This window comes from Tasmannia lanceolata, unplaced genomic scaffold (assembly GCF_043159265.1).
Source record: "Tasmannia lanceolata isolate RefF3 unplaced genomic scaffold, GAP_Taslan_0.1 ptg000007l, whole genome shotgun sequence".
Lineage (NCBI taxonomy): Eukaryota > Viridiplantae > Streptophyta > Magnoliopsida > Canellales > Winteraceae > Tasmannia > Tasmannia lanceolata.
In genome coordinates, this window is record NW_027518684.1 from 11679551 (window position 1) to 11702716 (window position 23166).

General features: G+C 38.9%; 1 protein-coding gene and 1 pseudogene across 2 annotated transcripts; both read left to right on the forward strand.

Annotated features, from left to right (window-relative positions):
- The first annotated feature begins 5967 nt into the window (after positions 1-5967).
- Positions 5968-15690, forward strand: LHW (transcription factor-like protein). The gene is made up of 10 exons (XM_077385241.1): positions 5968-6690; positions 8511-8681; positions 8767-8851; positions 9197-9238; positions 9337-9396; positions 10725-12659; positions 12791-12892; positions 13483-13623; positions 13699-13824; positions 15055-15690. Exons 1-10 carry the CDS (start codon positions 6596-6598, stop codon positions 15220-15222), a joined length of 2925 nt encoding a protein of 974 aa, XP_077241356.1. The 5' UTR covers positions 5968-6595; the 3' UTR covers positions 15223-15690.
- Positions 15691-19034: 3344 nt separating this feature from the next.
- LOC143880971 (protein LEAD-SENSITIVE 1-like) lies at positions 19035-21228 on the forward strand (annotated as a pseudogene). Its single transcript, XR_013251823.1, has 3 exons — positions 19035-19164; positions 19297-19370; positions 20310-21228. The product of XR_013251823.1 is annotated as a protein LEAD-SENSITIVE 1-like (transcript).
- The last annotated feature ends 1938 nt before the right edge of the window (positions 21229-23166 follow it).

The following is a 23166-nucleotide window of genomic DNA, read 5'->3' on the forward strand; positions in this document are numbered from 1 at the left end:
TTTTCAATAATGCATGTTATGTGACGGGGTGGACGGGAGCGAGGAAATTGTCAGGCTGTGTCTTTTGATGAATTTTGAACTATAGAGTGAAAAGTCAGGGATCTAATTAAAAATGTCAGAAAGTTGAGAGGTATCTTTGGTACCTTCGATACCATGGAGTTAGAAGTGGAATTTTGCCATAGTTGAGAGGGTGTATCTGTATTTTTCCTTTAATTTATGATAATATCCTGTTAACTTACCAACTTCTCCAAGAGCTTAAGCTATTGTAGAAAGGCGTGGCACATATGGTCCCACTTTGGGCCCACCATCACATGTGAATTTTTGCTATCTGGGAGGTTTGAACTCGAGACCTTTGGCTCTGATACCATGTTAACCTACCAACTTCTCTAAGAGCTTAAGCTATTGGAGAAAGGCGTTATTTATCTTTTGTACTTTAACATATCCCTCTAAATAAACAATAATCATATAGTTTTCCTCTAAATCGTGGAAGGATAAATTTCCCAAGAAAAAACTTTTCCCTCAGAAATGTTTTTATTACAATCCAAACAGGGCTTGTTTTTATTACAATCCAAACAGGGCTTTAATTGAAAATGTTCTTTCCCTGTTCCTCCTACTTCCAAGTTTCTTTCATCCTCAGCTGGACTTCCAAGTCTCAATGAGAGAGAGAGAGAGAGAGCCTGCATGCTTGTGTTTGTATGTTGTAGGAATTGATTATCATTTTAATATTCTAGAGTATTCTAAGGTCTTTATTAAACAATCTAAAGTTTGCTTTAATATAAACTTGGGTGAAACGATAGTTCTGTAATCAGAACAAAACAGAATATGTGAAAGTTAAAAACCGCAACACTTCTTGTGGGGCAACTCCATATCTTCATAGATAAAAGTTGCTGTGCATCGTGATGTTTACATTTCAGTTACGTTACAAAATGGATATACAGTGTGGGAGAAGATAATCCCATAAAACAAGGAGCAAAAGCTTATCTTTAAGCCTGATAAATATCTCCCCAAAACTGTTGTCTTTAATCTTCTCTTGTTGACGTGTAGGTGCGGAACAACAAAGAGAAACAGTGTATCTATTCCTAATCGATTATGCAATCATCTAACAAATTCCACCCTCTTTTCTTTATCCTGAAAATGACTTTATTTTCAGCAGAAGACAAACAAAACGCAGGCGTGGTGCAACTTGTGGTGGACATATCATTTTCGTAAACTTGTAAATTATAGAGTTTGCATGGCTTGAGGGTGATACTGTGTATGTACCTATTAATGTAGGCTACTGATACTGGCCCTACCATGCTTTGATAATTGCACAAACCTAGCTTGTACTTTCTTTTTTAATTGACTGCTGAGGGCTTTTTGGAAATGTGAGTTAGTGCAATTATTAAAACATGGTAGTGCCTTTATCAGTACCAATTAATGAAACCGGTGTTGGAAACTCGGGTAGAACTCACCCTTAAAAGCTAGCCATTAAATGGAGGGTGCCCAAACCCTTATTAGCCTATCCACATCCATTTACCCATCCGATGTGAGATCATTGCTTTAATGTGGAACCCCCAACAAATCTCCCCCTCCACGTGGAAGCACCGTGGACAATCTCACCGCTTCATGCGGCAGGAACGTGGGAACTACGAGATCTTCCCCAAGGGATTTTTTGTTCTCAGAGGCATACCAGGGTTACCAAGCCCCGACTCTGATACCACTTGAAGTGGGAATAATGGTATATCTAGAACAGACGATAGATATAGATATAGTAATTCCACTAGTGTTTTCCTTTTTCCACGTCATCTCAAAAAATAAAGGGACATTAGAAACTACCTACATCTCAATGTGTTGTGTGCTGCTCTGTGACATTCCTCTAAGGAGAAAGAAGACACAAGAAACCCATTTTGTCACTATCAATAGTCTAAGAAGTGATGTCAAAGTAACCATACACAATCTATGTGGGGAAAGAGGTGTCATGCAACCCATAACATTAAGATGTTACTCTCACTATGCTAATCAAATGTAAGTGAATATTCATTTTTCCCCTTTCTATCTTCAACGATATAGACTTATTCATTGCTAAAGGTATACCTTAGTTTCAGAAAAGGAAAAAGAAAAGAAAGCAAAAGTGGACAATAGATAAAAAGGAAAAAGAGAAATGCCTGACCTAGAAAAAGGACTCTAAGAATTCTCAATCAAAAGAAAAGGGTTCCTTGTTAGACTTTTCATAGCTACAAGACAAAACCTACTGTAATATATCCCAGAAACCGCCTGAGAATCGTGGCATCAATGGCTTGGTCGGCAGAAAAGGCACCGGCCATGTTGATTAAGCAGATTTCCCTTGAGGTTAAGGGTTTAATGGCTCAAGAGAAAATGTCAGTACTAGTTGCATTCCTTGATGTCTTTTATCACGGTTGGGCCTAATATTATATTTTTGCCGTGATGGTGATTGTTGATTCGATGGGCCACCACTATAATGTGGGACTCCTAGATGGAAAATGGCCTTTTATATAGTAGTGATTTTCATTAAAATGCCATTTGTATTTAGGTCCAGTTTGGTTTGAGGAAAGTGGTAGAAACTAGGGGCGTGTTTGGTAAGGCTTCTCATTCTCGCCTACGGAAATCAGGTAGAAGCATATTCATGAGAATCTGGGAAGCGACTCCGAGTCGCTCAGGAGAATCTCAATTAGCCGTGCAAAAATGAGAAATACTAGAAGCGGACTAGGGGATTTTTATTTTTTGCTTTCGTCTTTCCCACACCTCAAAATAGGTAGATATAGTTTTGAAGTTGTTTTCTGAACACGCCCTAGAATATCTAGGTCATTTTTTGTAGTTAGTATATAGGTTATTAGGATATCTATGAGCCATATTTTATTTTTTTCTCAATCCGAAAAACATAATAAAAGAAAGCCCCGTCATCGGAGGAGAAAACCCTCTGCCACTGTAGCTCATTCTAGTCAGTTATTGTAATTAATCCAAGCCTCTCCTCATCTTCATCTCCATCCCTGCATCTTGCGTAGTTGGTTTTTTTTTTTTTTTTTTTTTAGAGAGAGAGTAATGGGATTTTTATGTATTTTTTTTTTTTAAATGGTATTTTTGTCTTTATACAGTCAAAACTCATTGTCTTGGTAGTGTTTTTAAAGGCTTAGCAACTTGGTAGTTTCAATTTAAAACTAATCTCCAAGGCATGTCTAATCATAGATCAAATGACTTCGAAGTCACAGGTTAATGTGCCTGAAAATTATGTTACTCCGTCAATACCCTCATAGTTATGATTTCTAATGTGGAATTGTCTAACCTTTTTTATCCGAACTACTTATCATGAGAAATGAAATGAAATGATCCAATGTAAGCGTGGATGGGATTGGAATGATTTTAAGTCCAACAATCAGTTTTCAAATAACAATCAATTCTCAAAATCCAAAACAAACATCTTCTAATTTTTCCTCGTTGGTTTTTAATTGGGTGTTAGTTGAGACCTATGAGGGTACGAGTAGGGCTGCAACTCGGGTCGGGCGGGTTGGGTTTTGAAGAACCCAACCCTACTCGAGAAATATCTCGGGTCGGGTTTTTTTCCGGAAAACCCACGATTCCCAAATCCGGCCCTACCCATGATAAATCTTGGGTCAGGTTTTTTTACGTTGATGCAATTTTTGAAGGAAAACTCTTATTTAGCAAGGCAACTCAACTCATAGAAGTAGAAAAACTCAAGCATGGCAAACTCTTTAGTGCATTAACTAATAACTAGTCCAAAGAAAATAAATTGATGCTTTACCAAATGAGATAAACAACAAACTATTTAGTGCATTAACTATTTAGTTGAAACTTGAAACCCTAGAGCTAAAGGGGGGAAACAAACAGAAGATGGAAAGAGTATCTGTGATTGCGTGCGTGCGTGAGTTTTACTTTTAAGTTTTTACTTTTAAAGTAATAAAGTTTCAGAAGAAAAAAAATACATATGATAACTTAAGTAGCTCAGGTCAGGTCGGGTTGGCCCCTTCAAACCCGGCTCGACCCGAGATTCATGCAGATTTTTGGATCGTAGACCCTGTTGGACCCAAAACCCGAGAAACATGAACCCAACCCAAGCTATTTTCGGGCCGGGTCAATGTGGGTCGGGTAACACCCGACCTAAGTTAGGTACTAGTGCGACTTATGTCCCTTCTATTCGTCTAAATCAGTTCACCAAGTCTGAACCGAGTCTGATCCCCTTCGTTTTTTATATTCACAACCTTTGGACTCTTGTGTTGTGGTGTTTTCACACACAAGAGGCACGTGCAGCGATTGCCTCCTGTCTATTCGAAGCCAACTACCCCCTATTGTTATCCACAATTGAACTTACGTATTATATGAGTTTTTATGTGGTGTCCGAATGTACATGGGTGTATTTGAAAAAAAATCAATGGGCCCACTCCATTCATTTGTTGGGTCCTAATGTAAATAGGTCATGCCTCAAAGTCATCTACCTGGTACTTGTTAGAATATGTGAGATCTTACCAATAGGTTAGATTAAGCAACTATGGTTTGATTAGGTATAATAAAATCACATCTTCCAATATTTGATTTGGATTAATTTAAGAAGATTATGCAGGCTAGATTAGGTATTGAGATTATCTTCTCATATCTTGTCAAATCTCTTTCCATAAATCTTGTGATAGTAATTTCTATATTTATTCTCTTGAGTGTTCTATATAAACACTCATTAGGCTTGACTGTAAGATAAGCAAAGATTAGTGAAAATCTTCAATATTTTACAGTACTAACTCTCCGATCTGTAGAATGATGAGTTTTTATCGGTAGAACGATGATACATTATAGAAAACTCTACATATCCTAACTCTTCGTTCTGCCGTAGGATTATACATTATAAAAACCTGTATAGATGAGATGGTTAGGATCTTACTATGAAGATGATTTTTGGGCAACGACCTATTTACATATTTCCATTGGGCCCAACAAATGAATGGCTTGACTTATCAAATAGAGTGGGCGAGGTAAATGAATGTCAATCCTGAAAAATGAGGCCAACCCCCATAAATCTTTAACTTGGGCAGATGGTGGGCAAGACACAGAACAACCCCAGGGCACGCAGCTCTACCTCATGAATCCACCTGATCTCTCTATATTTTTTTTCTTGCCTTTCGGATTTTGGTACTGAATGCAACTTGTTATTATAATCACACGGCATTCCATAACTCCCACACAAAATATATAAAAAAAGACGGAAAGCATACCAAGCACTGGAAAAAAAAAAAAAAAAAAACAGCTGAAGAAGAAAATAAATGAAAAAGAGTTATTTGGGCCGCTTCATTAGTTTAAATAAAGTTAGCAGTCTCCTAAACTCCTAATATCCACCATACACGTGGCATATGTCTGGCAATGAAAACAGCGAACTATGATTACTCTATTCTACCTCACTTACCAATACAAATGTCCACCAATTGGATGGCTAGGATTAACCTATCACGGAGATTTTTAAACTGTGGGCCCCACCAGATTATCAGTTCCACTCAGCTTAACCTTTGTTTATGGTGGGAATGGTTGGAACTTGGAAACTACAAGCTTTGATAGTTCAAAGGACTATTTAATAATAAAAAGCAAAGGACAGTACCTGACATGTCAGCAACAGAAACAGTCCTTCCCACCATAAAAATAATCTCTGCACAAAAACAGTAACAAAAGAACAGAGAGAAGAACAAGGAAAAAGAATATAATATATGATATCCGCACTAACCTATTTTGTGACTGGTGCCATTATGAAAAAAATACGTAAGTGCCGATATCAGTCTTATGGTAATCTCAGTAAATTTTAGCAGTAAAGAAGGGTAAAAGCAGGAAATGTGAGTGGCACAGTACCACAGACAACCCCACTAACCTCATCAAGCTAAAGTCGGGGTCTAACATCCTGACTCACACCGGAAAGCAAAACACAAAAAAGCCAAACCGAAAACGACAAACGTCAGTGGTATTTATGTAATTGTTTCCAAAACCAGCTCCAAATTTTCAACCCCCGATTGAACACACTCTCTCTCCCTCTCTCTCTGTGCAGAGAATCCTCAGAAGTGAAGTCGACCAAATAAACAGTATATATTTTCTCTGTGCAGAGAGAGAGATTATAGAAAAAAAAATAGAGAGAAGAAACTAGCGAGTAGCGAGTCTTTTTAAGTAAGACAAAACGAACACCTCGAAAGAGAAATCAATACCCCCTCCTCCCTCCATCTTTCATCTTGTTCTATTAATTTCATCTACTAATTTCCAGTTTTGCCCTTCATGGACAAAATCATGGCGTACTACGAGATCAGAGTTTGTGGGATAGTGTAGAAAATCATCCACCTCTACTATCCTTCATTCCTCTGTTTTTCTCTCTCTGTGTTTTTCTCTTCTTTCATTTTAAATGGGTTGCCGGAAAATGATTGCCGAGAATTTGGAATCGGCAAGGAAGAGGAGTGGGGGTTTGAGGACTAAACAAGCGGGGAGGGCATCTTGCCGTGGTAGTTAGGCCGGAATCCGGTGGCCGGAAATGATCTTTTTCCGGCACTGATCTCTCTTTCTTACTTCTTCTTTCTTCTTTGTGTTTCTGAGTTATAATACTGTTGAGATTTTCGTTGTCACGATGGGGTTTCTACTGAAAGAAGTGCTGAAATCTCTCTGCCGTGAGATCGGATGGTCTTATGCCGTTTTCTGGAAGATCGGCTACCGGAATCCCTCGTAAGTTCATCTGCATTTCGTTTCTTTTCATTTTCCCTATTTTTTTTTGTTTTTTTCCTTTTTATTACTTCTTTTTTTTTTTTTGGCTTGGTAAGGATCTTGAAGAAGCTAGGGTTTAGTATCTGGTGTCTCTACTCTTTGACTTTCTTATCTTATGTTGATTCTTTCGTTTTTTTTATATGTTTGTGTTTGATTCGATTCTACTGTATGTCTCTACTTCTTGCAAGCCCTAGCTTTTGTAATTTTAATCCTTCTCTACTTTAATTTCTTCTCGTATCTTAATTCTTTTGTTTTTCTGTGTTTTGTGTTTGATTCGATTCTACTGTATCTCTGTATCTTCTTGCAAGCCCTAGCTTTTGTTTTTTTTTTTAATCTTTTTGGAATGGTAGATATTCTTTCTGTCCGAGAATCTAAAAAGGAAAGTAGTTTTAGTTGGTTAAGGTAGATCACGCCACAGATCAACTGTCTTTTTTCTATTTAATTTTTCTAATTTTATTTAGTGAACTATTTCAGCTGATTTATCTTTCTCTGTTTTATGCTTGTGATTTCCTTTGTCTGGATACAATTTTCCGCAAATTGCAATTTTCGAGTCTTAAAGGAATTAATATTTGCTCCTTCTTCTTCTTCTTCTTCTTTTTTTTTTTTTTTTCATATCTCGGTTGCTGCACAGTGATGACCATATTTTGTTTGTTCCTGTAAATAAGCATTTTTTTTTCCCTTTTTTTTTTCTTTGGTTGGCCGATTTGTTTCTCCGGCATATCAATCTCATCTTTTTCCAACTTATAATGATACATTTACCTATCCATTTCTTGGGTAAAGATTCTCACCTGTTAGATTTACTCATTATTTACTTCTAGTTGTAGTTCTGATTTACAGAGATGCTTGCGGGAGATTTATGTTAGCAGCAAGAGGAAGGAGGCTGTGTCTCCTCATTGGACTCCTCCTAAAATTCAATTTTGATGGCTCGAGCTTGGGCAATCTGGGGCCAACTGGAATTGGAGGAGTCCTAAGGGATGACGGGGGTTGACCAGGCTTTCTCTGGGCAATTGGGGTTACATGTTCTGTTATAGTATAAAAGATTAAATAACGCCTTCCCCAACTGCTTAAGCTTTTGGAGTAATAGGTTGTTTCACAGATTCCAATAAAGCTGAATTAAGATCGGCCCTACATGGTATCAGAATAGTTAGCGACAGTACTCCTAGCAGTTTGATTGTTGAGGGAGACTCCCTTAACGTGGTCATGTGTTTAGATGGAAGTCACTCCATTGCTGGAGATTTGATGAGTTAACAGATGAGATTCCGGGGCGAGTAGTCAGTTTTGGTGTAAGTTTTCAGCATCAGCCAATGGAGAGGCAGATAGGTTGGCCCATGTTAGGGTCGAGAGGGCTGCATTGGAATTTTTTTTTTTTTACTGACATGATGTTATTCTCTCTTATATTTGTACTGTAGTTCTTTTGTTGTAGCCTGACCATCTCGGTCATGGGCCTCCTCTTTTTTCTTAATAATATTTTGCTCTTAGCCATTAAAAAAAACTTATAATTTTAGATTATATGTATAATTCAAGAAATGGTTTTAGATTGGATGTATAATTTTAATTGTTGGAGGACTGTCATTCGGCATTCTCAGATCAAACCACGGTAGAATTTTTATACCGTACTTGTTTTTATTTTTTTGGTCGAAATCTGTATTTGATTGATTGCTACACAACATCTTGCGTTTATGTTGTCAGTTGCCATGAGAAGGTATCCTTCTTTATTTTTTTAGATTTTTATGTAAATTTTTCGTCGTATCGAGTTTGAGGGGTCGTTTTTAATTTGGCAGGCTTTTGATTTTGGAAGAAGGCCATTATGAACCTGCAACAGGTTCTGGTCTCCTAAGCATTTGGAACCGTCCTATAGATCGATTTGGCCAGGTTAGCTGCCAAGCAGAGGATGGAATTGGCATTCTCGTTAACAAGATGATGATGCAGCAAGTTCGTGTAGTAGGAGAAGGGTATGCATTAGACTTACATCCATCTATGGACTTGCTGGCCGTGCTGCTTTCAATTAAATTCTCAGTTCATATTTTTGTATCTCAGGATTGTTGGCCGTGCTGCTTTAATGGAAAATCATCTATGGACTCTTTGTGGAACCACCCACGTGGATTGTGGATCCATGTCAGAGGTATACATTAGAGTTTTTTTTTTTTTTTTTTTTTTACTTTTCAATTAAAGACCAAAATGTTCGAAATATATCTGAAATTACAAAAATGGCATCCTCCCTTGATAGTTCAAGTGAGCATTACTAGCCATGTTTTCATAAGTTTCCATCATTCCCGAAAAAAGGAGTTTACATGAATGAAATATCAAAACTGGCATTTTTCCTGGCTTTCATTGTGCGTGGTTACATATGTTGATTTCATCAAACTCATGCTTTACTTCGTCTAATTAGCAACTGCTAAGAGGTACGTTGACACCAACTTCATTTTGGCAACAAATTCCATGGGGCTTTGTTTTTCCTTGTTTTCAGGCTCAGGCCGAGGTGCACCACCAATTTTTGGCTGGCATACAGGTCCTTTTTATTTATTTATTTATTTTCTGTTCTTTTCAGTTCACACCTTATTTTTGTTTTCCCCAATATTACTGATAACATGCTTGTTTTTTTTTCAGACAATTGCCATTATCCCGGTGCTTCCACATGGTGTGGTTCAACTTGGTTCCACCCAGATGGTAATTCATACCATTCAGTTTGTTGATGTGAAAAATGACGACATTCCTTTCTCTTATTTCTCACCATTTAGAAAAAAATCCTTTCTCTTATTTCTGTTTTGAGATAATTGCATGTCTACTTGCATGATTGGGCAGCAGTAATTAGTTTTAAGACAAATTGTGTAAGTAATAGACAATAGTGGGATTGGTTGGAATACCAATCTACAAACTTACATTCTTGCTCTCACATGGCTGACTACCTATGAGCTTTTAACGAGTGAATACCATGTTGAAATCTATATGCATGAATTCTCTTGTGACAATAACTCAGGCTGAAACGTAGTAACTTACGGTAGTGGTCTGCTTGTTCGTTCAAAGTTAGTGTTAAATTTGTTTGTAGGGAAAGGCTGGAAAAATGTCTGATGTGCATGTTACCCAGATACAGATAAAAGCTATATGATGTAGCAAGTTTCGAGTACAGGATCCTTAAAATTCGATTATCCCATTCCTTGTTTTGAAGGATCCAATAAAAGTATTCTTTTCTTAGCACAAGGATACTTGAATACTCCAGTTTTCAATGGATCCAAGCGTGTCTGGTATGTGTTGGCAGTAAAAATAGAAATCCATTTGCATGCATTGCTTTGTGATGGTAACCATGGTTGGTTAATGTTACCATAGGCTAGTGTCCTGCTTCCATTATAAATGTTCAAGTAGTTCAGTTTGGAGCAAAATAGTTAATATCCTATTTATTGGCAATACATATTGGTCTTGCTCCTGATACTTCTTGCTAATACATATCGGATTAGCCAATCACCAACATGCCATGATTTCCCCAAAATAAATAGGCAATCCTAATAATGTAATACATATTAAATGGGATTCCTGATGGACACAGTTGGTGTTGATACTAAAGGGTCATGCTAAATGATATTGGTATCCTAACATTATAAAATGTTTGAAATTATTGTAGAATGAATCCCCTTGACACGGTATACCATCGGTCAGAATCTTCGCTCTTCAGTGATAAATGTTTCAAAGCTATAATAAAACTTCAAACATTAGGAGATTGAGAACAAGAAATTTTGTAAGTTTCCATATTGTAATGGTTACATGTGCATACTGAATTCCTATTTATTGTTTCGAAGGAAAAAAGATCATGGCCATTCCAAACATTTTGGTATATCTTCGGTGAGCTCATTTTATTTCTGCAAATTACTTGGACAAGGATTGCATGTCTAACTTTCGGGAAACAACCCTGAAAATTGTTCAAATATAGACTATGTTGGTTGGCTCCAAGAAAATATGATGGCGTGCTGGCACTTACCAGCAATCTGTTCCTGCTGCTGCAGATTAATGAGAACTTGGGGTTTGTAAATCATGTGAAGACTTTATTTTTGCAACTAGGAAGTGTGCCAGGCACTCTTTTATCTGATGATATTGAAAAAGCATTAGGGCAAAAGACGAAACTACCACTCCCGCTTGGACAACCTGTCAGTGCCGATCAAGCTAAAGATTTCCTTGCTGATGTGGCAAGATCGACATCCTTTAGTGGGAATATTTTTGACCCGCAAATCCTCAGGCCTCCGCCTTCAACACTTGTTACCCAGCCCTCTGGTTCTTTACTTTCACAGATTCACAGCAACTCTCAATCTAATGCTTCAGCCATGGCTAAATCTCATTGTGACTTGTTCCTGCCAAAGGCTGTTCCGGTAGTAACGCCAAGCCTTCCTCTCAAATTTCAAAGCGAAGCCATGGGAGCTCAGGTAATTTTCTCCAATCCAGATGCACAGTTAAAGTGGCAAATGGCGCCATATATTTCAAGCTCTGGAAACAGTCAACAACCTTCAGTTGTCAGATCGGGTGTACCTTTGACTGACCTAAAGTTTATGCAACAACAGTTCTTATCTTCTGTTGGACTGCGGGAGCCTGTTATTAACAATTTACCCACTTCAAATAACACAAAAATATCACTGCTAAGTTCCCGTGAATGCAGGATCCCTAGTTCTCTTAAAGATTCTGTTATTGTTTCTTTGCTTGCAAGAAATGAGTTGCCCAATATTGGAAATGATATTAAGACACCAAGTTCAAATCCAAGTGTTGCATGTGGGTCGGTTGATAGTAAGGCGTCTTATCCGCCCTTAGAGAGTTTGGGGGTCCAGTTTGATAACTCATCTGATTTTGGAACGCTATCGGTGTCAAATCATTCAAATTATTTCAATGGCAGTCGTCATGTGCCTTCAGAAGGGTCCCAGCCGAGCCGTACTACCTCTGTCGGGAACCATACTCAAACTGTGCGTACTAACAAGCAGGAGAAGATACAGAGAGGTCTATTCCAAGCCGTTGACAACCCACCAGCCCTTGATTCAGATGAGCATAGTTCTTGGCTTGGGACCACGCCCGGTTATCTACAGGATTTCTTGATGAGAAGAGGTCCAAAGCCTGATGAGGATAGTCAGAGATTCCGAAAGGTAATTTCAGAAGAAAATGATTCTCTTATAGCACTTTGTGGAGAGAAGAATGTGGAAGGTTCTGACGATCACAAGTATCTGCACAGGCTAAGTGAAAAACATTCAGATGCACTTGAGGGTGACTTATTTGATGCACTGGGCGTAGATTTCAAAACCAAACAACATAATGGAAGTTTGGATGATGTGCTTGTACATAGCGCAGATTCTAATGCCGAGAATATGAGTACAGACATTTCTACATGCATAACCCATCTGGTTTCTGATCCCTTTTTTGATGGTACGAACAATTGTATCTCTGAGAGTGGGATTTTCTCTGAAACTGGGCCTGACCATCTATTGGATGCCGTGGTTTCAAAGATTAATTCCAGTGTCAAGCAGAGACCGGATGATAATGTATCTTGTAAGGCTACATTAGCAAAGATGAGTAGCTCTTCAATTTGTACAGTCTCTTCCGCGTATGATTGGGTGGCTGTATCAGAGCAAATTCGAGGAGAGTTTGGTCGTTCACCAGATCTTGTAAAACCAGAGATGGTTGGGTTGGGATCTTTTAAAACTGCATGTGCTTTGGATAAATCTGGAGAGTGCTCTCAAGCTAATAGCACTTATAAATCTCAAATCAGCTTATGGAGTGAAGATGGTCACAACATGAAGTGTGATAGTGTTTCAACTGGAAACCCCAAAAGATCTGATGAAACAGGAAAAGTAACACGGAAAAGGCCCAAACCTGGGGAGAGCTCGAGACCTAGGCCCAAAGATCGCCAGATGATCCAAGACCGTGTCAAGGAATTACGTGAAATTGTACCAAATGGGGCAAAGGTGATTCAGATTCTTTTATTCACTACGTCATGTTTTAGTTTCATCCAGGACTAATGACTAATTAGTCGTGGTTTAGTTGATTTTTGGTCAATACTAATTTTATCCTATTACCTTTTCTTTTGATGAAACAGTGTAGCATTGATGCATTATTGGAGCGCACCATTAAACACATGCTTTTTTTGCAAAGTGTGACAAAGCATGCGGACAAGCTAAAACAATCTGGGGAGTCAAAGGTATGCTATATATGCAGTGGGGGCCCACATTGTTTGGGTGATCCAAAGCATTCATTTGATAGGACCTGACATAGATAGGCTATGCCCAAAAAATCAGCTCCATAGGATCATCCTAACCCTTCAAGGAGGTTTAAAACTGGACAGATTTGTGGAAATTTATACCCATTCATTTTAACAAACCCAAATCAAAGGGTGGGGCTGATCCTATTGAGCTGATTTTTGGGGCACACCATATCTATGTCAGGGCCCATCAAATGAATGGTTCGCATCACAAAAACAATGTGGGCCCCCACTGCTTTTTGCCCGACCGAGCAGATAAGCTTATCTGCTCGACCCTCCACAATCACTTTCATATATATATATATATATATATATATATATATATATATATATATATATATATATATATATATATATATATGCTGGTTAAGTTCTTTTACTTCTGTGCTATGCTTCTAGAATTTGGTCCACCCAAAGCTTATTCAGTGGTGCAAGACTCTTCCATGTGCTATGCTAGGGTACTTCATTATTTCATTATAGCTACTGAATAAGTCAATAATATGGGATTTATATCATGTTTGCATATACAGATTATGAGTAAGGAGGGTAGTTCGCTCTTGAAGGACAACTTTGAGGGTGGCGCAACATGGGCATTTGAAGTCGGTTCCCAATCCATGGTCTGCCCGATCATAGTTGAGGATCTGAATCCACCTAGACAAATGCTTGTAGAGGTAAATGTTATTTTTACATCTCAGTTCATTTCAGAAGCTCCGGAAGCAATTTCTAATTTCTTAGCTTTTCTCCAGATGCTCTGTGAAGAACGGGGTTTCTTTCTGGAGATAGCTGACATAATTAGAGGATTGGGATTGACCATCTTAAAGGGGGTGATGGAAGCTCGCAATGATACTGTCTGGGCACGCTTTGCAGTGGAGGTAACACCTAATAGACGCTTACTCTGCTCACTTTAGTCATTGTTATTGCCCATCATGACTCGTTTGTGCTGCAGGTTCTAAGTTGTATATCTTAGGGGCCGTTTGTATACACGGATTTTAGAATCCAGGTTTTAGTTTGAAAACAGTGTGAAAGAGGGTTCATGATCAAGCTGCTGTACATGACAGTGTTTCTTGGATTTTAAGTAAGAAATCCAGATTTTAATCTCTTCTGCATCCTGAGATTTCTAAAACCTGGAAACATGGGATTATCTGCTACTCTCTTGCTGACGGAAAGAAGGGCGAGAAATCAGAAAACGACGGTTGGTCTGCTTCCTCTCTTGGCTTTCATCTACAATTTTGAAGAAATCCCGGATTCTAAAATTCAAGTATCCAAACGGCCCCTTATAGTTACTGATTTCCCTTGAATTTCCAAAGAAAGTTTACAGGAGCATTATCAATCACATTATAAAGATAATCAAAACACATGACTCTTCACTCTTGATTACTGCCACCAGAAGAGTGTGGTCCCCACTCAAACTAAGGATTTTGCTTCCAGTTATTAGGGAACTCACAAATCATGGATTGTCCTAAATCAATTTATTATCTTCATATGACTGGAAATCTCTTCTAATATAATTATCTCTGATTTATGAGGTTATGAATGTGAACACAGCCGGAGTCCCTGTAATTCTTCATTGATTTCATCTTATAGTCTTTGTAAAGGATTATACCGTTTCTCATTCTCTATCCCATATATTCTTTAGTAACAAACTAACAACCAATAACAGTAAGCTTTATTTCAAGCAGTGCTTAAAAACTCCTTGACTCGGCAAGGAACTCACCCGAGTCGACTCCTTTTTACATCGGCCGCGTTCCGCATTGCACCACATCCGCTTTCCGCGTTTTGCCCTACAGAGTCACCTTTGACTCTCCCGAGTTATGACCTTCTCAACCGTGTCAACCGCGTTCTTAGCTGCGTCTGCGCCGAGTCAACAAGGGTTTTTCTTGGTCACGGTCAGCGTCAAATCTGCGTTTTTAAACACTGATTTCAAGTGATCAAAATATTTTGTCATTTTCATCTGACTAACGATGAATCATCTAGATGTTCTTTGCTTCATCTTTTTTCTCCTGAATGCCTTTGACGAATCTTCTAGATGCAGATTCCACTCTTTCTACTTATATTCCATCATTTATGCTAGCGATTTATTGCTATTGTTCATTTGTTTACAGGCGAACAGGGATGTGACAAGGATGGATATATTTATGCCACTCGTGCACCTGTTAGAGCAAGCCATCAAGAGGAGCAGACCACCAAAAGGTATCAACACTGGCAACATGGGCCATAATATTTTCCACCAATCCTCTATACCTGTGACAGGGTTAGCTGATAATTTGTAGTGGGCCCATGCTAGGTTTTTTTTCCTCTTATTCTGGAAATGCTGCGAGTGGGCTTAGTTTGTGCCTGCGATGACTAGCATTCCAGTTTCAGATGCTTCGAACTCTTGAAATGACATTTCCTTTTTCATGGGTGACAACTGACCTTCAGTTAGGGTTCTGTTTAGTTCTGTAGCAACTCTAAACTTAATGGGCTGTGCCATTTCATAGGCAGATATTTGAATGTGGCAATCATCCTGCAAAAATTTAGCCATTTTCTACAGGATGATAGAGAACTTGTTTTGAGATGGTGTACTTTTTGTTTGATTTCTGGGGGATAGAAGGTATGAATAGAAGAATTGTTTTTCTTAGGGGAAAAGCTCTTAGCTTGTGTAGTTGGGAAACTTGGTTGACTAGTTCAACAAATGTAAAAAGGAGTGGGCATAAAAATGAAGGTGGGATATATTAATGCATCATAAACATTCCAGGTCTCATCTGTTGCCATTTTCCCCAGTAGCTTGCATGTTTTGGGCGTCTTCTCTGTACTGAAATGCGAATTTTGTCCATGTATAACTCTGCTATCATTTGTTCATATTGACCTTTTTCTTGGATAAAATATTACTAAAATGGTGACGAGAGACTACAATTTCAAGATAACTTGTTCAAACAGGATAACCAATATCAGGAACATTTGTCCACGGATTTGTATCCCCGTGGAAGAGGGTGAGCCTTGGCGCGACGGTAAGGTTGCTCCATTGTGACCTGGTGGTCACGGGTTCAAGTCACAGAAACAGCCTCCTTGCAAAGCAGGGGTAAGGCTGCGTACATCTAGCCCTCCCCCTGACCCCGCAATGGTTGGAGCTCATGCTGCACTGGGCCGGCCTTTATTTGTATCCCCGTGGAGAACAACCCTAGAAAGAGTTTCAAGACTGGGAACTAGTATATGATTGTCAAGGGGCTGGTCTTGGATTGTGTTTTTGTCAAAAAAATATGTAGGGATTTTTGCAAAAGAAGTCTTTTACTTTGCTTTATTTGCAAAAAGAGTTCCAGATTTAACAATTTGCAAATAGTCATCACATTTGAGTGAATGTTGTATCTTCGAATTTCTCTGTACCTTTCCCATTCTGTCTAGAATTTGTACTGTTAATGAGAAGAAAATTCCAAATACAGGGTGTAAGTGCCAAAACAAGGAGGTGAACATATTTGTCACTCCCTCTCTAGTTTGGTTTAGTTTAAGAGGGCTTGCACTGTTCCTGCAATGATGTAGTTCACAAAGGGATAAACATTCAACTTCTTTTGGGCCACGCAATAGAGACTTTTAGGGGACCTATCGAATTATGAATCAATTCTTACTGTCTATGCCTTACCACCTACTCTTTGTATCTTCTTTCCGAAGGATCATTGAGTGCTAGTAAGCTGACCGACTACCTGTTGATATTTCTGCACTTGTGTCCATGGAGAGCTGGTTAATGCTTTCCAATGGGATAAAAAGACTTTAAAAAGAGTAGGACCAAACTTGGCAAGGTCCCCAACTCAAGCTCTTCAAAATGCCATCTAAGTGTATTAATTATTTCTCTACTTTTACATGTATCAGTGCAAGGGAGTCCTTATGGCTAGTTTTTGCCAGGGTACCCTTCAATTTAGCATTCCTCCATTAAAAATAGTCCACAATTGATGCCAGTGGAATGCTTCTGATATAAATCTTTCAGGTGGAATGATAAACTGAAGGCCGAGCCCATGCAAAATGCCATCTACTAGGGCGCTCCCGGTCCTACTGGTCCTTCTCAATAAAGTGCATTTATTGTTTCTTTAATTTTACATTTGTCTACACCATTTTCATAATTTTCTATGACCTTATAAATGAACGTTGTTGATAGGGGCACCCTTCGGTTTATCATTCCTTATTTTTTTTGGTTATCTCACACTATTTCAAAACTGAAGTGTCTAAGCTTGTATTGAATTGTTCCCATCCATAACACTAACGGGACTTAGAAGATGAAACAGTAACGTGGGTGATTATGATAAGGACAGTCCCGTTTTTATTGTCCAAACGGAATCCCGTTTTCAAGGTGTTTTCCATATATTATTTTGAGAAAAGGAGTGCCGCTTTCGATGGTTGAGGTGTTTCTTTGGTCTTTTCTGGTGGCAAGATTGAAGTGGTGAAAGAAATTCATGGGCAGTTTAGAAAAACTCATAAATTGGGTGCTAACGCTTTTTGAAATAATTATGAAAAAGACATGTTTTTGGATCGAGTGGTTAAGATCATCCGATCATGGTAAGGCTAGCACTAATTGATTGGATTATGGGTGCCCCTTTGAATGTGGTGGCACTGTGGGACCTACTTTTTGGGAATTTCAATTGGGAACTGATGATATATTCACCCCCTTTTATTCTACGGATCACCCCCCTCTCGAAATGGTGTTAGAATGTATTCGATCAGATCTAGAAAGATCTGACCGTTAGATTATTCTAGTGATAGAGTAGGTGGTTATTTAGTTATGTAAGTAGTTTAGGTAGTTATTCACATGTTTTCATGTGTTTCATGGAGAACCACTTGTAATCTTCCTCTGTAAATGTAGTGCAATAGCACCCAATATTGTATTGGGTTTTCTCCCTTTTTTTCATAATCTTTTAAATGGGTCATTTTAAAATACCTACGAAAGGACAGTAGTTTTTTTGAATCAATATAGAGGGAAGGAAAATGATATGGAGAGAGCACCACCGATGGACAGACCGACAATGAGAACGCGCCTTGTGTGCAGTAAAATATTACTTTTTTGTTGGTTTTCCTAAACATAAGACATGCTCACGCCGCTAATGATTTTTTGGTGGGAAGCCATTTGTTCGGTCCCCTCCTCGGTGTTACTCTTGGTCTCCGTCGGATTACTCTCTATGTGGTGAAGATAGTGCTATGTGTACCATTAAAAGGTTGATTTTTGAACTTATTGTTGGAAATTAATTTGATGACAGGACTGGTCTTTGGCTTACTCGAACCCAAATTGGTGCAGCTCGAGCCCAAATATGGTTAGTCGAACCAGAATTTTTGTGTTACTCGAACCTAATTTTATGTATAGTTAAAAAAAAAATCAGAACCAAGATAAAATTGTAAAGGTCAATTTGTACTGATCAATTTGACGAAAATCCCTTTGTAAAATCAGATTCTTGATGAAGGAAGAACGGCTGAGTCGTACCAAGTAGTGACTCTCCCTAAGAATCGTATCCTTCTCCTACGGTGCAACCTGGATTTGCGAATCAACGCTCTAAGATAAAACAGCCCAAAAAGGCTCCAATAGACACTCACTCGCTTTTTGATCTACTTCGAATCACCTTAGAAACATAATTAGACACAGAATGGGACAGAAGAGGAAGGAGAAAAACTGAAAGGAGATGTTATGATCAATATATGGAGATGATCCTAGCCCTCCGATCTATAGATGTTTCTATACTATGCAGTCTCTTGGTTAAGGTCATTATACAGAAATGATTTACAAGGTACGGCCTAAGGCCAACAAATGAGCGGTTTGGATCCTGCTATAAAATGGGCCACGACTTCACACTCTCACAGCATGTAAAATCTCTTGAAATTATATGGTGGAAGGCTGCAGCCCCAAAATACAGTGGGGCCTACATTATGTGGGTGATCTAAGCCATTCATTTGATGCGTGTGCCCAAAAAAATCTTCTCCTTTGATCATTCTCAGTTTCTATGCTGTGCCGTCCATTTTAAACCTCCACGAATTGGAGAGTTCGAATGATCGTATGGAGATGATTTTTTTTTAAGGCAATTGTCAGGGCCTAGCAAATGAATGGTTTGGATCACCCAAATAATGTGGGCCCCACTGTATTTGCACGGCCTTCCCCAATATAATTTTCTCAAATAACGCCTCTTCAATCCCCATCCGAACCCTTCTTTCCACAATTCTCAGTTTCAGAGAAAGAAGAGAGAGATGGGGCTACTCTCAAACAGGTTTAATTGTAATTGCATTTTATTTTCTTCCCTACTTATTACATATGCAATTCAGATATGGGCTATTTTATTCTCTTTTTTTTAATTTGTCCCCTTTTTTTTTTTTTTAAATGGATGGTTTTCCATGAACAGGATCAGCAGAGAGAGCCTTAAAGCAGGCGATCACATCTACTCGTGGAGGAAGGCTTATGTCTACGCCCATCACGGTTTCTTATTTTTCTTTTCCTCTTCTTCTCTTGATTTTTTGAATCTTTGATATTCCATCTTTGTTTCCTTCTTTTGTTTTTCGTATATGGTTTCAATTAGTTTTGCTTGGAATTGGAATGTTATCTCTTGTGTTCGTTTTTGGTTTTTTTGGGGGTGAGTCATGGAAGGTTTTTTCGTATTCTTTTGATGATGGGTGATTATCGTTGCCAAAAACTAGGTTCGTCTAGGGTTTTGTAATTGAATCATTTTATTGTATTTTAGTAGATAGATCAATAGAGTTGAGTTACCGAAGAAGTAGCATAATTCTCACTGTAACTTTAGCCTTGTGGTAAAATGTGTCCTATTGCAGAGTGGGAATTTATATTTTTCTAGTATGATGTTTAGTGATGTACAAATTATTTCATCAGCTCATCAACTGCGTACCTTGTGCTCCTCTTATCCTCTTTCTGGGGATTTATTCTTTGTTGTAGCCTTGTGGTAAAATGTGTCCTATTACGAGGGCATAATTCTCACTGAAACTTTAGATTTGATGTTAAACCCAGTCGGCATTGTTTTCTAGTTCAACATTGAACCATAAGCTAACATGCCCATCCACGACTGCCTTAGATCAATTGCTCCACCAGACTCTTTCAGCTGAGTTGCTGGTTTTGTATCGGGTTAGGTCTCTATCCAACAAACAAACTTCCAGACAACACCCATCTTATCCTTCTGCCATTTATTTTTCTTGTCAATAATTAGCAGCATTGTTACAAATTCTTCAATATGCAACCTTGTAGACAGCAGCCCAGTTCTTTTAGTTCATGGGTGTTACTAGCTTAGGCTTTGGTGAATGGTGGGTTGACAAGTAATTCATGTTACCTTTCTGTCTTCCCAGATACTTAAGTTATATGAGTCAGTAATAAAGATATGCTCGGTAACCTCTGTTGGCCGTAACACAGGTATCTACATTGGTGAGAATAAGGTCATCCATTTTACTAGACAAGGCCAAGAATTCGGAACGGGAACCGTCCTCGACATCCTTCTTGTAAGTTCTTCAACTAGACAGCCTCAAGTCCCATGCACTACCTGCACCCTAAAAGAAGACGGTCATGGAGTTGTCTCTTCTTGCCTGGACTGCTTCCTTTCCGGTGGGGTCCTTTACCGTTTTGAGTACTCTGTCAGCCCCGCTCTCTTTCTCGCCAAAGCACGAGGGGGAACATGTACCCTTGCTGTTTCAGACCCGGATGAAATCGTAGTCCATCGAGCCACCCACTTGCTCAACAATGGATTTGGGTGCTATAATGTCTTCAAGAACAATTGTGAGGACTTTGCTATCTATTGTAAGACGGGTCTGCTTGTCGTTTATGAAAGAACAATTGGTAGGAGTGGTCAGGCTGTGTCGATCGTAGGTGGGCCTCTTGCGGCGGTGCTCTCAACACCTCTGCGCCTTGTCACCACCAATGTGTATGGGATGACCGCAACAGCCATCGGCGTGTACTGTGCCAGCAGGTATGCTGCCGATATTGGAATGCGGAGGGATGTCGTGAAGGTGGCAGCTGAGGATCTAACATCAAGGCAAGGAATAAGTGTCAATGCAGGTGGTGGAGACAACAAATAGGCCTTTGGCACTTCGGGGCCAATGTCAGCAACAGTTTTTATGTGAAGTCCAGAAGGCAGGGCTAAGTGTCCAGAAGGCTTGATGATTTGTTGCAAAATGTAAGTGGGGACTTATTTGTGGCTTTGGTGAAAATGTTTTTTTGAGCGCTTGACATTGTTATTGAAATGATTTGAATTGCTTAATGGGAATATTGTTTTGAGTGCTTGACATTGTTAATGAAATGATTTGAATTGCTTAATGGTAATATTGTTTTGAGTGCTTGACATTGTTAATGAAATGATTTGAATTGCTTAATGGGAAACGAAGACTGTATCATGCAGTCTTGTTATATTTCTTTTTATTTCTTTGCTTGTTATAGTTCTTTTTATTTCTTTGCATTTTTCCTTGCTTGTGAGTTTGCCTCCATATCTTTCTTTTTTTAATGAGATTTGCCTCCATATTTATTTCACTGTTTTCTGCTCTTGAACATAGGGAAGATGTGGTTTTCTGTTGCACGTCTGTTCTGTAATTCTGTCAACTGTTCCCTCGCTTCATGTTTTTGGAAGAAACCAAGATTGAAAGAGATATGGGGGAAATGGGTTTTCAGAAAGATGGGCAGAAAAAACAATGTAAGGGATTTTTGAAGGTTATTATCCTAAAATCAGTTTACACTAAGGGGCCGTTTGGATACTCGTATTTTAGAATCCTTGATTTCCTCAAAATTGTAGTTGGAAAAGAGAGCAGCCGTCGTTTTCTAATTTCTAGCCCTTCTTACAGCAGAGAGCTGGCGATGGTCTAATGTTTCCAGGTTTTGGAAATCTCAGGATGCGGGAGAAATTTCTAAAACCTGGTTTTCTTACTTCAAATCCAAGAAACGCTGCCAGCATACCAGCAGCTTCATCATGGCCCTCTTTTACACTATTTTCAAACTAAAAACCTGGATTCTAAAATCCGCGTATCCAAACGGCCCCAAACTGTTTTTATTTTGTTTGGATGGGGCCTCTCCTCGCAAGTGGGTCGCTGCTTGTGTGTTGGAAAAATAAGGGGCACTAAGGGGCCGTTTGGATATGCGGATTTTAGAATCCAGATTTTAGTTTGAAAACAGTGTAAAACAGGGTTGATGATCAAGCTGCCGTATGCTGTCCTGACAACGTTTCTTGGATTTTAAGTAAGAAATTCAGGTTTTAAAAATCTCTCCTTCATCCTGAGATTTCTAAAACCTAGAAACATGTGATTATCTACTACTCTCTTTCTGACAGAAAGAAGGGCGAGAAATCAGAAAACGACAGCTGTTCCGCTTCTTCTCTTGTCTCTCTCATCTACAATTTTGAAGAAACCAAGGTCTCTCAACCTAGCCAATAGGACATCAGATGAGAGTTGGGCAGGGTTAAGATGATTTCTCGGTCATAGAATATTAGCATCAGATAGAGTTGGGCAGGCCTAACTTCTCAGAAATTTGACTAGAGTCACCACCTAAGTTGAGGCTTAAGACCCAAAAAAATATGACTTTGTAGACATGGTCTAGTATCTTAGAATAGACACATGAACCTATTGCAAGGACAGAAGGTGTTTAGGCACTGGACCCGTCCTGCTCAAAGAACCTAAGGATTTTCACCGCAAATCCCAAACCTTCAAAAACTATAATTTGTTTACAAATTTAGGTCCCAAATTGGAGGACTTCTGGCTTCTGGCCATACTTATTCAGATCTGATCATTCAAAATCCTCTTCAAGCAACCTAAAATTATCTAATTAAGCATCAAACTACTCAAATGATCAGTTTTGGACTCAAAATGGGTTCTCAAATTCCAAAAAGGGCCTAAAAGAATTGAGGATTTGAAAGTTGAAAGAAGATTTTGGCTAGAAAGTAGTTTCTACAGAAGGAAATTTTATTTACATGGCTTTGGATAGGGGTGGCAATGGTTCAGTTTCGGTTCGGTTCGACCCCCAAACCGAACCGAACCGAAATTTGAATCGGTTTGGTTTTACCAAACCAAAACCGAACCAAAACTGAATTTTCGGTTCGGTTTCGGTTAGGTTCTGCCAATTTTGCCACCCCTTACTCATAATAATTGGAAATATTCGGTTTCGGTTCGGTTTGATCCCCAAACGAACCAAACCGAAATTTGAATCGGTTTGGTTTAACCAAACCGAAACCGAATTTTCGGTTCGGTTTAGGCTCGGTTCCGATTCGGTTCGGCCAATTTTGCCACCCCTAGTT

Coding starts and splice junctions, on each gene's coding strand:
- LHW (XM_077385241.1), top strand. CDS start 6,596: ATGGGGTTTCTACTGAAAGAAGTGCTGAAATCTCTCTGCCGTGAGATC. Junction 6,691..8,510: donor ATCGGCTACCGGAATCCCTC/GTAAGTTCATCT, acceptor TTAATTTGGCAG/GCTTTTGATTTTGGAAGAAG. Junction 8,852..9,196: donor ATTGTGGATCCATGTCAGAG/GTATACATTAGA, acceptor CCTTGTTTTCAG/GCTCAGGCCGAGGTGCACCA.